This window comes from Aulostomus chinensis, chromosome 7 (assembly GCF_037954235.1).
Source record: "Aulostomus chinensis isolate RoL2024-O1b breed Wild chromosome 7, RoL_Achi_v1.0, whole genome shotgun sequence".
In the NCBI taxonomy this organism is placed as follows: domain Eukaryota; kingdom Metazoa; phylum Chordata; class Actinopteri; order Syngnathiformes; family Aulostomidae; genus Aulostomus; species Aulostomus chinensis.
Genome location: NC_141326.1, coordinates 11,487,931 through 11,505,987, shown reverse-complemented (window position 1 = coordinate 11,505,987; position 18,057 = coordinate 11,487,931). Strand labels below are relative to the sequence as shown.

General features: G+C 43.2%; 1 protein-coding gene across 4 annotated transcripts in view; it reads right to left on the bottom strand.

Annotated features, from left to right (window-relative positions):
• Window positions 1-18,057, bottom strand: part of dusp8a (dual specificity phosphatase 8a) — a 44,166-nt gene that overhangs the window by 24,673 nt on the left and 1,436 nt on the right. For 2 of the 4 annotated variants that reach the window (XM_086208398.1, XM_086208399.1), the window contains exons 2-3: window positions 12,817-13,231; window positions 3,821-3,959 (exon numbers count right to left, since the gene is read on the bottom strand). In XM_086208398.1, coding sequence (XP_086064524.1) covers window positions 3,821-3,959; window positions 12,817-13,053 — 376 coding nt within the window. In that variant the 5' untranslated portion in view covers window positions 13,054-13,231. Of the gene's footprint in view, window positions 1-3,820; window positions 3,960-12,816; window positions 13,232-16,018; window positions 16,208-18,057 lie in introns of those variants that run through there. The other 2 variants (XM_086208400.1, XM_086208401.1) reach the window with 2 other exon arrangements.

Below are 18,057 nucleotides of genomic sequence, written 5' to 3'. Positions count from 1 at the left end.
GAGAGGAGGATTTTTTTGTTTTTGTTTTAAGCTATCTTGAATCTTGAAAAATGTGAGAGAAGGCAGTAGAGCCAAACAAGGTCAAAGAAGGAAGACCATGGTTGCAACTAATGACAACTGACCTCACGGAGCCTCTTTTTGGCCTATAAATGTCAGGGAGCTGTTGAACACAGCCGTCACAACCAACAGTGAGTTGTTCAGCAGCGTTAAAAAAACTACCTTAAACAATGACTGGAATCACCACTAAATGCCAAAACCTGTTTTTGCAGATTTCACAGTGATTAGATTACGAGTGCTCACTCTTACTACCTCGGAGGGCCAAAACCAAAAACTTTATGGGCTGTGGAACAAAACAAACACAAACTGTGCTGCTTATGCAAAATGTTACAGTTCCCTTAATGGAATATAATTCAAGCTATGACAAAGAGGATTAAGAGCGTGAACTAGGAAATGTGTGGGTACAAATGACACGGATGATTGAGTCTTTGTTTTCTTTGGGTGGTGTTTATCAGTGACTTTTATATTTAAGGGTGACCTGCCACTTCTCGTGTGTAACGTGGCTGCTGAGGTCATTACTCAGCAATCGCTGTTGTTTCTTTGCTGTACTCAGAGCGTGTTACCTCATTGACTTTTTATTGCCGCATTGTGTTTTGTCTTTCATGTTTTTTTTCTGTGTCCTTTTTGTGACGTGCTGCAAAGCCAATTGCCCTTTGGGAACAAATAAAGCTGAGTGTTGAAAATATAAATGGTAATTTACAGTTTAAGGTTGATCAGTTGTTTTTTTTTTAGTACTGCCCAATTTTTTTGTTTCTTTTTTAAATATCTAACATATATACATCCTTTGGGTGGCCCTGTATTTAAAATTTGTGTGAAATGTCAAAATAAGGGTATAAATTCTTGAGTATAACGACAATTTTTCACAGTGACCTTGACGTTTGACCAACAAGGATGGGATGAGAGAGAGAGAGAAAGAGAGAGACAGACAGACAGAAAGAGGGATCAGGAGGATTTAGAATAATATTGATATAAAGAAATTAAAGATTTACAGTAAAACTGTATTATAATATTGTTGCTCTAAGTGTGTAACCATATAAAAGGGTGTATGATCTTTTTAGCCACAAATCATAACTGCACACAGCCTTGAGAGCTGTGCAAACACCGTTCCTAAAAGGTAACACTTCGTCTTGACCGTCAACAAATAAATCATAGTTATGATGTTTCTGATAAACAAAAATTAGAAGAACTACATTCCCAAATGAAATTTCTGTGAAAATGCAAACATAAATGCAGAGATTCCTAATGTAACTTTATTTTTAAAAAATGGAATGTTGCAAATTTACCTGGCTGGAGTGATATTGATGATGTATGTCACGGCCCGTGATATAAAAACTGTACCCTCACACCTGTGGTGGCAGGTGTGTGGGTACAGCATGACCTCTGACCTCTGCTCGGTACTTGTCTCTCTACTGTCAACTGGCTGGTGTTGGTTCTGTCTAATTTGAACACTAACAAGCTTCAAAGCTGAGGGTGCACATTTTTCTGTACCTCCAGCAGAAAGGACTACCAATTTTAGAACACAAGCTTTTTGTTGCTGAATGTAAAACAATAGTCTCCCTCATCCTAATTAGGATCAAATGGGCTTCAATTATATAGCACTTTACGGTACAGTGTTGCCACATTCAAATTCTCACACACTCAAACACTGATGGCGGAAGCTGCCATGCCAACCAGCTCATCAGGAGCAATTAGGGGTTCGCTTCAGCTCCCGAGCCCTGCTACCCCACAACGTTGTGTGCTAAATTGATTTCAGAGGCACGGATCAAAAGCCTTAAAATGATGGCAACCATTTCCTCTCGTGTGTCACCTCATTTCTCATGACACGTTGACAGCCTCCTCTGACACATGAACGTATCCTGCAGCACTCATCCGCATGATGCTATCGTGCACTAATGCATGCAAGCAGACATTTACATGCAATACCCCGCTAGCACCACAACAGCCCACTCCATTGGCTGATTTCTTCTGGGGAATATTGTCTGCCACTGTTGTCGTGGAAACAGCAGGATAGCGGGGACAGAAATGAAAGGTTTTCATTTTTGTTTTGAAGAACTGTAATGAGAATGTGGTGAGGAGACTGATAAGGAGGAAGAGGAGGGAATCGCTGACAAGTGGTCTTTCATTAAGAAAGGAATGACGTCTAATCAGAAAAGATGAGAAGGAAAATCCTGAGTGGGCGTTTGAGTGTGTGTGAAATCGAACATGGTTGTGTGTGTGTATACAATGTACATGGGTGTGCCCAGTCGAGACATATGCTCAGTATATCTCTGTGACTAATTGTGGAGCCTGGATGCTTTGAGGCAATCCTCTGCATCTATGAATGACTCATGAAAAAGCGCTAATCTCCCAGCGGAGGGAGAGAAGTGAGCGGAGGAGAAGAATAGGATGTGTAGATGCAGGGAGGGGAGCGGAGCAGAGATTTACCCCAGCAGCATGCCTCTGCTGTCTCATTTCCAATCCTGACTGAGGCAGATTACACTTGCTTTCTGCGCTGACACATTTGGGACGGATTCATAAGCCTCTGCTGCTGAATGTGTGCGTGTGATGCTGTCCCTTAAAAAGCTGCCACCACCGCAACCAAGATGTTATTAGCTCACTGAGACTATTAACAGTCTTGCTGGGGCTCAATTATAAGTCTTAGCATGCTTAGTGGACACCATGACAGGATCATAACGGCGGTAAATAAGGCCAGAGGATTGGAAGTTAAGCTTCGGCGTTATTTCAGTGATGGTAAGCGAGAGACTGCAGGAAAGCTTAAACATCAAAGTATCATCGGAGAGTGCTTTCATGGAGGCAGCATCCATCTGACACAACAATTTCATATAGGCTGAGAGTTATAAATGAAAAACAAATGAAGCTGTGACTTGTGGAGTTCATCAGTGACATCCACTGACCAAACTGTGCCATGGCAAACAGCTTGCTGTGTAAGAAAAGGTGGTAATAAGTAGACAAAAAGCATTGCATCGCATTTTTTTTAGTTTACAGAAGCAGAATGTGCTGCGAAGAGAAGATTTTCATAGGCCAAACCAGAAGTTAGCAATGCTGTGGATTAATGGTTAATGGATTTTAACATTCGATTTTCAGTTATTGCAGAAAATAAAATCTGGGGTCAAACAAGTTTATGACACAAACACCTACTGTTCAGTGAGACTGAGTGTAGTGTCTTTTGAAGCATAAGCTCAATCATTAGAATCCAAACTGTAATGCTATCCTACTAACTAACGACACAGGAACTTAATGTCACCAGCAAAATGGTGTTTCAAGTAATAGATCGCAGTAGCGCTGAGCACAACCAGCTGCCCTACCAGCTGCACTTTCAGTTGAACCAACTCACTTGTGCATGTACAAACGTTCGTGGTACTGCTGAACTAGAAGTGTTAAAATTTGTTTTTAGCTTAAATTACAGTGTTTCTGGATAACTGGCTGAATTAAAAAAGACATGTATTACACCAATAGATGAGCTAAAAGTTTATAAACAGACTTTTTGGGTAGTTTTGCAGTTGTATTTTTGTTGCAGCCGTTGTTAGCTGCCAGTCGCCATTAGGTTCAAGCTCAAAAGTATGAGTCTTGACCCTTGCTGCATTCTGGAGGGACAAAGACGTGATGCAGGAGAAAAAAAAAACTTGTTTGTAAGCTCAAGACACCTATCTAAGTGTGCCTGAAAGGCAAACACACTTTCTGGCCCTTTAGGATTTGTTCCTGCGTCATGATAATGTTATCCATTATTTCACTCATCCACATCTATTCAGGAATTGTTGCATACCAGTGAGCAGGGAGACTTTGTGGAAGGTGCCCTCCAACTTTCCCATGAGAATGTGTATGAAGCCATCTTTGGACAGATGACCCGCCTCTTTGGAGCTCTGGTCATAAACCACTACTTCCTGCTTCCTGCCCAGCTCCACCTGCACACATGACAACAAGGGTGGGAGAGACAGAGTGGTTATTCACAACTAGTGTGGACAGAATTTTGAATATCAGCCACAAACAATGAAAAGGAAAGTGATCACCAGCTTGTTTCTCTACTACGGTTAGAGTATGTCCATGTGCAGTAAGTCTGCTGTACTGTGATGTGGGGGAGTATTTTGGGAAATGTTTACATTATTTTTGCAGATTCAAAATGCAGATTCAGTAATGGTATCAGTCAGTCACGGTGTCATGGGCGTGATTGTATTGCACACCTACACAGCACATGAAACAAACAAAAGCATTGTTGTGTAGCCCTGTAGCCCTCAGACAGTAACTGCATACAAACTGGATTAAAGTCTGTTTGGTGTCACTATTGTTTTTCCAGTGTTAAATACACAGGACACCATGAAGAGAAAGAGACCTAACAGGCTTTAGCAAAGCTGGTGACTGCAACAGTAAGCACAGTGAACTACAGGTGTTCTAGAGTAAGTTAGAACGATAAAGCATCGCAGTATGAATAATACATGAGAGGAGCTGAGCAATGCACTGTGCAGTGGTGACTGGAAGATTTACAGTGCAGATACTGCTGAGAGGCTGTTTGTAGTGATGGGACGGTACATCCATACAAAAAGGGTGCAGGCATTCATCAGTACGTCAGTGTGACTGTGTCTCATTGGGAGAAAGATGAGAAGATATGAGCATGCACTGGTGTGATCAAGTGTGCCAATGAGTGTGAGCACATGCCTGCACACACCAGCCAGACTGTGTTGTTCCCCATGTTGTCAGGCAGGCTTTGGTCACATGACCATCAGGCAGCGCCTACTGCAGCTCTGAATCACTGCATCATTTACCCACCACTGGACAGGAGAGAAGAGAGGGAGGAGAAAGGAAGGCAGGCAGCAGGAATGGATGGAGAGGGTGGAGGAATGTGTGTGTGTGTGGGGGGGGGGACTAAAGTGGAGAAAGAAGCAAGAGGAAAACAACAAATAAATGAAGGAACCGAGGGAGGCAAAGGAGGAGAGATGTGCTGCTGAGTAGATTTTAGCTTGCAGGTAAACACCCTTTTTCGATCTGTATGGCAAGCTGGCGATGAGGAGCACGGTATTCATCAGCTTCCCCAGTGTGTTCACGTGTCTATATGTCAGAGAGGAGGAGACTCAGAGAACATAAAGTCTGCCTGATTATATTTCTGCTTACATGGCTGCTGTGGCAGAGAGCCTTGCAAGATAGACTGATGTCATACAAGTGATTTAAAAGGTAAAGGGTCAGTCTGAGTTTTAGACTGATCCAAAAAATGAATATTAAGCAACACAAAAACACAGATTAATCATGAGAGTCTGTCATGTTTGTAAAAGGACATCAATGCAGCACCTTAACCAGCATATCCTGCAACAATCCATCCATTCATTTTCTACCGCTTATCCTGTTAAGGGTCATGGGGGGGGGGGGGTGGCTGGAGCCTATCCCTGCGGCTTTCAGGTGAGAGGCGGGGCCTCGTCCCCTCTTGATGTCTTTGGACTGTGGGAGGAAGCCAAAATACCTGGAGAGAACCCACGCAGGCACAGGGAGAACATGCAGACTCACACAGAAAGATCCTGTGCTGGAGCTGGGACTCGAACCCAGAACCTTCTTGCTGTGAGGCAACAGTGCTGACCACTGCACCACCGTGCTGCCGCCTCCGTGCAACATTCATTCTTTTGTTTTTCTACTAACCATTGATAACTAACACTTCAATTTACCCTTGGTGACTTTGGCTGATAATCCTAATGGGATCTGATCTAATTTAGGGCCTGATCTCAATGCCTGAGGATTAACAGCCTTTAACAGTGCATATGTGCACACACACAAACACACACACACACACACACACACACACACACACACACACACACACACACACACACAAACACTGTGCAGCACAATGATCAGTGTTGTCAGTTTCCTACAAACTCAAAATGAGCGCTGCAGTTGAAAAACCAGATCAGTTACTCACTTTCAGACAAGCTCAATTACTGCTTAATTTACACACGATGATGCTCTGTGTGTGTGCTGATGTCAACAACTACTCGCTCTCTTGAGTTTCTTTTATAATTTGGTGAATAACCTGCACACAACAAAATCTGATATTCAATTCAGCTGTTAACAAAAAAAAAAGGGTTTTGTCTGTGTTTTACAAGAAATCTATACTTCAAAATCGATGCTGGATGAAATTACACCGCTCTTCTTCCCAGCTGAAACTGTTGCATGTGAGTGGATGGGTGACCTCTATGCTTAATAAAGGATTGAATGACACCTGTTCTAAATTTGTTTGCATGCTTGCTTTTGCATTTATTTTAAAATTCTTCTCTTTAAAGTGCTGCCTGCCTTGCACCTGAGTACTTGTGCTGGCAATGAACCAACCTGTTCCAAAGAGCACGACAATAACTTCTGCTGGGGCAGCTTATTTTAACTCTGTGAGCTACTGCCTGAGGGGGTGAGAAAAGTGTGTATTTCTCTCTTGGCTCTGTTTTATTGCTTTATCTGGTTTTATTGTAAATCTATTTTCTATTACATGAATTGCAAAGACCTATGTGATGGGGGCTCTACACACTAAGACTCACTGATAAAGTTAGAAACCCAGCTAAATGTGCGATACAGAGTTTGGTGCAGCACTAGAGGTCAACGACCCATGGCAGTGTGGGGCTTGCTGTCAGACTGCAGCAGTAATACAGAGTCTTCATCCCTCTGCAGTGCTGGCCGGCCTGCTCTGACGCATGCACACTGCAGGTAAACAAGGAATGCCCCTGGCAGCAACGAAGGAAGAGGGAGGGGACGAGGAGTTAGAAAAAACAGACGAGAAAAGAGGGAGAGAATGGTGGAGGGATAAAAGGAAATGAAACCACAGGATGGGATCAGGGTGGAGGAGGAGGGCAGAGAGAGACAGAGGGTGGCACTGGAAGACCAAACGTGACAATCGTGCTGAAGGCTGGCATCACTGCAGGACACTGAGGAGGAGGAGGAGGAGGAGAGGTGTGTTTTCTGCTGTCACTGCCAGCCAGGGAGAGATGTTGTGCTTATACGTGCTGTGAAAATAACGCCTGTTCCTGTGTCTTGTTGACCTATTAAATTAGAAGTTAGTCACCCTTCTGTAGCTGCACACATGCATGTGCATGCTAACATCCTGAAACATACAGTAGATGACAGGTCAGGTAAACTGCAACATATGATACCTGAGACAAAGTCGGTGTGTGCATCAATTGGCCTGTGACACAATATCAGCGCAAAGACAAGAAAACAGTCCCAAATCACAACTAAGGTTTTCTCAGTTTGTCTTGTGTAGGATTTCTCCCAGAAAACAAGTTAATGCCAAGAATCCCCATCAATGTCACAAAATGATGTTTTATTGCATAAAGTAGCTCCTATTTAGCTTGATGCACTACATGCCGATACCAAACCTTCGGCAGCAGGCACTGACCTCTTGTGGCACTTGATCTGTTAGTGTCAGACTAACACACAGGGCGTGACACATATCTCTCACCGCTGTAAAGACCGCGGCTTGGATGATGTCATTGACTGGCACTGACAGCTGCCACTTCCATGTATGTAGGTGCGGCAAGTGTGTCTCTGAATTTTTGGGTTTCTGTCCTTACGAGGACCAAATTTTAAGGATTATGTTTTGCTTGTGATAACATTGAGGGAATAAATTTGAGTGGAAATCCTTCTTATACAGTAGAATTATAGAATAAATACCTTGTGTGTGTTGTTGTTTTGTTGTGGATGTGAAAATTTGAGACACAAACACACACACACACACACACACACACACACACATTTTTGTCAAAGAAGAGCACATGCATGCCGTAGATCCGGTTAAACCATGTCATCCTCTTCGCATGAAATGAAAGCCACATTTCATTTCCTCAAATCACCAGTGAATCATTCCCTCCATTGTCCTTGTACATCCACAAATTAAAGACAGAATCTTACATGAATGTTAATCCCAGTTTGAGGTGCCGTTGGTTACATCTGAAAGTATTTACTGTACAGTTTGGGAGTGTGTTTATGTTAAACAGTAGGATATTTAAAGCAAACAATGATTCATGCCATGACCTCATCACAGTAAACACATGACATATCCAGTTCTGTGGAACAGCCCTTGTTTGAACTTGCAAGAGGAAAAATGTGAATGAAACATGTTCAAAATTCCCGGAGTTTCCTTCTGGGTAATGTGGGAAACAGTCCACATAGTGAATCATCAACTAAGTTCTGCTGCTTTTCTCAAGGCCAGTGACACATGGTACTCTTGTGTGTTGTCCTTCATTTCAAAGTATTACGCTGCAGTTACTGGAATCGTCCGTATCCTGAGCAGCACTAAAACTGAGTGGTAGTTTCCTAATTTGTCAAAAGTAATTGTGACAGAGACAGTAGTCTCTGTCACAATTACTTTTGACAAATTACTTCTTTGTTGATGCAATTTCCAAAACACACTCGCCTGTGATTCTTCAAACTCAGACGTTTCCTATGATTTATCATTACAGCCTTTGCAAGGAGGATAAACAGCAACATACAACATTCAGTATGGTGCCTCATCAGCCAAACGGGTGGACATCTTCATCTTTAATAAATGCACCAGCTGGTCACGCGCAGTCTTGACCTGTACTTGGCAACAATTGGACTAATTCAGAAGATACTTCCATTGAGGCAGGTTTTTTTTTTTTTGCAATCTGGCTATTATGTCAGGCAAACAATGTCAATTCATCAATTCATGTTCTTAATTTTTATCGGTATAACAACACAAATAATACAACTTTATACAGCTTAAAATGGAGTATTTTAGTAAGGTTCTGTAGAAAGGTTATTAGTTAGTCTTCTTTCTCAATGGCTAAATAGGTCAGTCCCTGACTTGGAAAAACGGATGTATGATATAACTTTCCCTTTTTGGATCCTTCAGCACTCTCCTAATCTGAACCCTCTCTGTGTGGAACTCATTGTGATCATATTTTTGTCAGATCACAAGAGCCCATGGATAGTTGTGGCACTCAGAATTCAGCTGGCAGCCTGCCGTGACTGAACATTTCTATTGCTGGAATTGAAAAACTTATTTTATTTGGGTTCCTGATAGGAAACCCACGAGATAAAGTTTTTATCAGCCCTGATACTTGGGCCCAAATTTTTACTTTATTTAAGGGAAATCAGCCGATAGGAATGTCAGTAAATATTCTGTAATTGGCTGATATTCCACATATTATTCCACACAGTATGTTTTATATATTAAGTATTAGTACTGTCTTTAAAATGTACTATATAGTGAGAGCATAATATGTATCATGAATTGAATCTTTGATATGTCCATGATGAAAATAGAACAATTTGTTTTCCTATTTTTGCATGTGTTGATAGCAATTTGTCTATCCTACCTGTAGATAAAAAGCTTCTCCTTCATACAAATACAGAACGAAAAAATGCTGAAAACATTTTTTGTTATGAGTATGTCAGGGAAGCTTACGAGAGTATGTTTCTTCTACTCTGGGTCCCATTCTTCAGAGTTGTGTGCTCTCACATAGGATGGACGCTTCCCCAGGCAGGCTGCTGGAAGTGAAAACCTCTGCTCCATCTGTCAGGCCTGCCTGGCCGGCTGCCCCCATCACGGCAGCAGGGATTAACAAGACTTAAGCCAAGAAACCAGCCGCTTGCCCTCTGGCATGTTAGAAAAGGCACAAGGAAGCCCCATTCCCAACTGATCCCATCCCACTGAACTCCCAACAGCGGCCCAGCACCACTGTACCATCGGGGTCTCTCGGACCCACATTGACTGAAATCATTAATAAGGAGGTTGTGATGGGATGGCATGCGAAGGGGAGAAGAACAAGGGCACCAATTGGGTTGCTGCTGTAGTGCTCCTGGATGTTCATTCAGCTCAGTTAACTGAAGCGTTGGGAGCTTCTATGAAAGAGGGTGAGTGCAGCGCCTTGGGGGATGCAGGCTATTAGTACTCAATGGGATGTGAGGCGGGAAGCAGTCAGGGATGAGGCAGAGGCAGCAGCCCATCCATGAATACCCTCGAAGCTGCCCTCCTGCTTCCTGCATTCACTTCCACAACAAAGAGCCACAATGGTGTCCTTTGCTGTCTTGGCTGGCTAAGGCGGCTCCTGGCGATGCTCAGAGCAATGTGGGGGGTAGAGACAATGATGTGTGTGTGTGTGTGTGTGTGTGTGTGCGCGCGCGTGTGTGTTGGGGGGTTAGCTGGGAGCCAGCTTTAACACCACACAGCCAGTCTGCACGTGCCCAGCCCGCGGCCTGCCAGTGGCCACACAAAAGGGATGATGTCATGCTTAGCCAATAACAAAAGAGTCTGGGTCTGTCAGGCCCTCCTCTCTCACCCAGCTAGTTCCAGCTTTATCCAGCCTAGCATTAATCGCAAGCCTTATCCTCTTTACTGGGGGTGGGGGATGGATAATAACAAACCAGCTACACCAGATAGGAAGAGGAAGAGGAAAGAGAAGATGGTGAAAGGCTGCAGGCTACGGTTGAAGAAGAAAGACAGAAATGTCATGAGACTGAAAGTTGGAGGAATCAAGAGAGACCTGCCAACCACATGGCCTCACACTGAGTTGGACGTGCTTGGGCCTGCAGAGAAACGCAAGCGTTGATACTCAGAACCTTTAAAACTTCAAAGCTCCTCCAGCTTTTACGTTACTAAATATGATCCTGCAGCTGAAAATAAAACCATTATCTGAGCAAAATGGGGTCTTTCAATAAGGGTGAGTCACACTTTTAAAGCTGCAGGAGCTCCTTCCTGGTCCTCAGACATAGTACTGTTTCTTCTATCCAGCTAGCATGCAGCTCCGACTGGCAGCATGCACAAATACAAGAGGCGTTACACAAGATCCTTGTCCTGTTAATAGTGGTACTTTTTGGGTGAGAATAAAGGCAAGTGGGTTTGACTGCCAGAGGCGCTTGCAATAAAGCTGAATTAAAGCTAATTGGTGTAACAGAATTGGGGAGAAACAGCAGGCGCATGGGGACCCTTAGCCAATGTACCAATTATAGAGACGCTATGAGCTGAACTGAAGGTCATTTAAATTGAGAAAGTAACAATAAACCACAGTTCTCATCCATTTAACCATCGTGCCATGTGGAAAGTGTCACTCACCTGCAAGTGTTAACAATAATCAGTAATCCTACAGGAACGGCAAGGCAATAATCTATAATTATTTGGTAGACAGGGTGTGTCTGGGGGGGATTCAAAGCAATATTTTACCCAAAATGTGTATTTTGCCTGTTCAGTACTCACAAATAAGGTGCCTTGAGCTCACAAAGAAGTTTTTCCCTTGTATGTCACTTCTTTGTGATTCCAGAATACAGAGAGAGCCAGTCACATATGTTTAGCTTGAAACTTAAAGTGACTGATGGCTAACAAGAGCAAAAGTGCTCACAAATGTCTGTTTATAAACTTTCAAGTTAATCAAACCATACAACCAGCACCATATTATATGCTCGGTAACCCATAAACACTTTGATTTAAGCTAAAGAAAACTGACTAGAACCCTTCTGGTGCATTGCTTGTTTCCAGTAGCGCCGACCATAACCATGGCATCTTCAGTTCAACCAACTCCCTCACGCTCTTCTGCACTCATCCACAGTAGTGCCAAACTACAAATGTTAATTTGCTTTTAGTTTAAGCAAGTGTAAACAGATGTTTTTGGACAGTTTTGCTTTAATTCGTCAATGTAGCATATGCATCCGTGTGTCATCAGTAGCTTCAAGCTAAACATACTGTATGTGGCTGGCTTTTTCTGCATTCTGGAGAAGCAGGTTGAACATATAATGAGCTGACGGACAGGTTTGACACTGGTCTAATCTTGGCAAGAGGAGGTAAAACAGCAAAAACAAAAGCATTTTATGCTCTGTCAGTCAAACCTAATGACCCACACCCAAGACAAATATTTCAATCACCTGGTATCTGTCATCAGTCTGTGGGAAACAGTGTTTGATCTCATTGGGTGTAACCTGCTAAAATACAGTTTGGAGAATCAGTGCAACCAGGAAGAGAAATCTCATTTGTTGTTTCCTCGGCTATGTTTTTGTCTCATCATATTGGGAGAAGTATGCACACACAAACTACATGAGCACACAAAAACATCCCGCAAACTCCCCCAACTCCCCCCACCCGCTGAGGTTTCCCCTCAAGTTCCTTTAGTTTCACACAGCGACTAAAAATACAGGAGTCAGCGTGCCACGGGTGGACAGGGCATGGAAAAAAGGTTGTCATATTCAGAGGAGAAGTCATGGAAAACGGGAGGATCCGATTTCAGGGCCACTGATAAGCAACAAACCTACAGTACACGCGCCTGTCTGCCAAATATAGAACCCACTGATGTGGTGCAGGGTTAGGCGGAGAACCCAGACCCAGTACAACCCTGATACTCACATCAGGCTGTTGGCTATATTCTGGTCAACCTATGCAGATGTCATGAAACTGGTGACGTCCTCAAAGGGACTTGAGCAGGTTACACGGAACTTGAATTTGAGCTCTGCTGGTTGGTTTGGTCAGAGTTCTCACAACCAACACACTGGATGTACAGCAAGTCTGAATAACAGGGAACAAATACGATTAATCTTTCTATTTACATACATTATTAGTAACCTGGTATCAGTCTTGCTAAATTAATAAAGCTTATTTAAGCACTACCATGCTGTCATTATGCACGATGCAAGGGAGACAGCTTTGATATCGGGATCTGGTGTCTTGCCCTTGTTAGCAGGATGGAAGCATGCCACAATTTGATTCCATTCCTCTAATTACAGAAAAGTCTCTCTAATCATTGGCACAAAAAGGCACCAACTGTCAAGTCCGCTGAGCTTTTCACTCACCTTCACTTTGCCGTTGGGCTGCAGCAGCTCTGTGACAGACACCTTGTCCTGCTGCAGTCGCCTCTTCACCAGCTTGGAGCAGCAAACGTTGACTGCACCCTGCACGTGCGAGGCGTTGTACTCAGAAAAAGTCCTGCTGTCTATCACCAGTAAGCGGCCTGTACCTCGCTGGATGAGGCTCGCCAGGCGCTTGATGTCCATGGCGCTTCGTCTAGTTGGCCCTTTCTCCCCTGCCATGATGTAAGAGGGGCTGGGGTGGTCCCTCTGGGTCACAGATGTGCAGTAGTGAGGGATGAGGTGTAGAGGAAGAGGGGGAAGATAAGAGAGGGAAAGGAGGAAAAAGAGACAGGGAAGAGGAGGAGAGGTCAGTGGAGGAGGGCGGCAACCGAAGCAGGCGCTGCAGGATTCATGGTGCCTGAAGAAATAAGAGATAAAAAAGAATTAATTAGTTCAAATACAGTCACAATGCTAAATTTTTTTTTTTTAAAGTCTTCTGTACCAAAGCTTAGCATTTGAATGCTATTATTGGCCAACAGAGACATTTAAATCTGCCTCTCTCAGTTTAGAGATGATCAGACATCAAGGGCAGGATCACCTGGAATACTTCACTTCAGTCCAATCATGTCACAGCAATGAAACTAAAAGTGACGATGACAGATTGATTCGTGCATAAATTGTCCACGAGTGCACACTGTATTTTTGTGCACTTTTTTTAGTATCTTTTATTGGTAGCACCTTGCATATGAAAATAGCCACAATGCTAAACATGTGTTCTGCAGTTATTTAAAGCTTCAAAGGCCTCTGGGATTTATCAGGCCAGAAATCTGAGGGACTATCAACACATCCAAATACAAAGCCTAAGACTTAAGTTAGACATGCACCAAAAAAAAATGTTGCTTTGTGTATGTGTGTGTATGTATGAAGGTCGGTTGTTGTTGATTGAGTCTCTTGTGTGGTAGCTCATGAAACAGGAAACTGAGGGCGTGAGATAAATTAAGCCAGGGGAATTTCAGAGAGCAGGTCTGGACACAGGCAAATGGCCTGTGTGACATCCTGTGCATGTGTACATGTGGGCCTGTGTGCCTGTGTGTTTGTGTGTGTTTGTGTGTGCATGTGTGTTACACAGATACGTTCATAAAGGTGATGGACTGCCTCCTCCATTCTATCACCACTAATCACTCTGCCCCCCTCCCTGCTCACGTTCATACATTCAAAATCAGACACACACACACAAGCACGCACACACATGCGCGCGGGCATGCGTGCGTGTGTGCGCGCACACACACACACACACACACACACACACACACACACACATTTATTCGGGTTGAAAGATCATGACAGCATGTGTGTGATCAAAAGAGTGTGTGTCTACCAGACAGCACATAAACTTTGACAAACTACAGTAGAAACGCTAACGGACACTTCCTTGATCAAGCATGTGTCAAGCGACAAGTGAGAAGGTCAGTGTGAATGCAGTTGTGTTGTTTTATTCATCTGCAGGCACGTGGTGTCATAAAAAATGAATGGGCCTCCTCTCATTTACCCCAAAGCCTAAATGGAGGTTTAAACCTCAGTTGAAAAGGGAGAGTACGGGTGATAGAGACGTACTACAGATAGTGGAAAGGGATGAGTTTAAGTGTTATTAAAAACCTTCTGCAGGTCAATATATTCCACTTCTATACAGAAACAGATAGGGACAGAGCACAATAACAAAATGATGACATGATAATTAGAAACTGAGTCCAGCCTTTATTAAAGCCCATTTCACAATAAAATGCATGTGAGAACACACTAAATAAACTATATTTGCTGTACATTACGTTGATAAAACACACGTCATGATTGTTACACCAGGCTTACTTCCTGTAACCACTAGGAGGCGCTATGAAATTCAACTTGCACACGTCGTCAGGCTGGGAGTCTCATCAAACGTGTGATGTTTAGAAAAGCAGCAAAGTCAAATTAAAAACGAAAAAGTGCCAGTCCTCATGGTAACCCACCACCAAGTTCTTAAGATGTTTCTGACAAAATCAGAAATAGAGCTGGTCGACCATCAACATCAGAGTAAAAAAATAAAAAAAAAAAAAAATTATATATATATATATATATATATATATATATATATATATATATATATATATATATATATATATATATATATATATATATATATATATATATATATATATATATATATATATAGTATTTTCCTGTTGCCACCAGGTGGCGCTGGGACCAATCAGCATCCAAATTGAATAACATTTTCTGAGCTCATTACATAGCCCTCCACCTTGGTTGGTGATAATCAGCCTTATATTTTTTGCATAATTCTGCTGACAGACAAACTCACAATCCACTTTGCACGCCACAGCAGTGGCGAGACACTGAGACTGAGACTCTTGTGTTGTGCAAAGATGTCCAGGCAGCTAAGCCATGCAACTGTGTTCTGACAGCACCTCAAAGGAGGAAGGGCAACACGACATAGAGAAGGATGTTTATCCTTTCTTCAGACTAGTAACTCAGCCAGCTGGAGGTAAGGGACAACTGAAGATGGAGACGGGAGGACAGCTGCTTCAAAGACAAGCAGGTGAGAGAGAGTGGAGCAACAAGGGGAGACTTAACTAATAAGCAAACTTGCAGAAGACAAACTTAATGTCTAAGCATGAGGTGGGAAAAACATGTTGCTGCCCTTCAAAATAAACTGCACAAAAGCTTACATGCAGCTTGCAATGTTGCTGCCTGGCAACATGCCTAAAATGTAAGAGAAGCAGCGCAGTAACATGCAAGAAAATGGAGATAGACAGTAGCAACTGCTGGCACTGTAAACACTGAACTAGCTACAGTGTGGGGAAAAGGGTACACAGGACACAACCAAGCCATAATGTACAAATATTGGTTACATGAAATATATGAATAAAGCCAATCGAAGGCAGTCCTTTAACTTTAGAGGTACAAAACGCAGCTTCTGCAGCATCTTTAAAAAGCAACATTTCCAGCTCGTCTTAACTAATCTGCCCGTCGGTAGCAAAGCATCGCTTTATGACCTGCAGCGACACTGACGTACAGTATGTGACATGTTTTCACTTGTACACCCTAGCATGCAGCCATTCTGCAGAAGCCCCACTGCAACACCAGCGCTCTCCTAACGCCAGAAGCCCCGGCCCCATTACGACCTGTCCCGTCACCTGTTCTACCATACCTTATATGGCGGTGAGCCCTTCAGCCAAGCAGTGAACAACAGAGCTCCCAAGGGTATGAATCTTTCTCTGTTCCCTTGCTGCTGAGCACATCTGACGCTGCATACGTCTAATGGCGACTGCTACTCAGCCACCCAGCCCATCTCACTTTTTCTCTGTGAATCTCTCCTTCCTCCTCTATCACTCTCTTTCTTGTGCAGTGAACAGGGATGGGGAGGGGAGGAGTGTGCAGCTTCACATGTGTGGTTGTGAGAAGGGGGGAGGCTGGTGCTCAGCATCACTCAACGTCACTAGAACATCATCCTACGGCGCCTTCAGTCATAGTGGACCCTGTTTTGTTAAAAACAGAAAGAAGAGTAAGGGAAAGGGAGGGAGGAATTGGAGAAAGTAACAGAAAGAGAGACAGTCTTAGAAAAATAAGACATTGAAGAGAACGAGCTCAAGCCTCAGCCTGCTTACTCAGCATAATAACCTCAACTCAACCCCCCTATGCAAAACCATCTTCCTGCATCCGTCTCGTATCCAGGCAGGAACAATAAGGAGCAAAAACAAACAAGCTTGTCAAACTAAAATAGGCAGCAGCTCGGAGCTGCCTGCTGGGAGGCTGAACAGAGGAAAACAGGCTGAGAGCAGAGAGAGCGGAGAAAGAGTGTACAGGCCCAGAGCAGATTTGGCTGTTGCCATAGAAACAGCCTGGCTGGGGTGATCAAGGGGCATGGAGAGGGTGATGGGGATGGGATGCTACTGGTGCTGATGCTGGATCAGGATACAAGAGGGGATACAGCTAAATCTGGCAACGCTCCACACACAATTGATTTTGGTCGCTTTATGACCACATGGACGTCGGAGCTTTTTATTCTAGTCAGGAGACGGATGACAGAGCCTCTTGATAAAACCTCCCCTCTGAAACCTTCATGTGTGAACACCTGCTCAGGACAATGAGATGAACGCACCTGCGCATCCCCCTCAGAGGTGAAACAATGTAGACAGACCGTGAAGAACCAGAACAACTGGTTGATTTCTAGGTTTCTCTTTTATCTGCTCGAATATCAGAGTTTTCCTGCAGTGAGGACAAAGTGCTGAAACTTCCAGCTGTGCGTCACCATTAAAAACACATGACGTGTGAATGGCTGCAGACAAATCCACTATATTATCCAACACTTTAAACTGGACAGCGCACCTCCACCAAGGTGGTATGACATCGTCCAGGTACTTGCAGATTAAATACCTTAGCCAAACTCTTTTCTTTTTTTTTTAAAGCCAGTTTTTCACTTTGTGGAACAGATCCGTCCCAAACTCGAATGTGTTAATCCTTGACTGATGCTCTACTCCTCCACCGAGTTTGGTGGAAATTGTTTTTGTGTAATACTGCTGTTAAAGAAACAAGCAGACAAACAGCATTGATCAGAATAGCTGGCATTTGTTTATTTCTTCACTAAAACTGTGCATTTGATGAACTGATACAGAAACTGGCATTTCAATCAAGGCGGTATAACCATACGCCATTTCTGGCTTCTACCCTCTCTTGCACAATGTTAAAAACAGCATTGAAAACAGAAGACTCTGATTTTTTTCCATCAATTTGTAAGTGCAATTTAATCAACTAAAACTAATGAGATGAGGACAGACTACGATGCCTCTGAGTGGACTGTGGGTTGCCATGTCCAGACACAATTTACCATCAATGGTAACTAGATAGATTTTTTTTAAAGCATCTTTGTTATGTGTCCATAAAACGCAATTGAGAAGTACGTTCACAAAAAAGATAATCCACACAACTCAATATCAACACATCAGGGAGCGAAGCAAACTCAGTAAAGACGTAATGCTTCCAGGTTATTCATTAACTCCCTGCACAATGTCTCCTGTGACTAGGGCCTAAAAGTAGTTCCAGACAAAAAGAGACATATCGTTTTTTTTTTTTAGAAGCGCAACAGTTACATCATCAAGGCATCTCTCGTCTGAGCTGTTGGATTCCTCATGAAATGTGTGTGTGTGTATCTATGAGTTGTTGCTTTGAAAAACAAAAAAGATCAGCCCA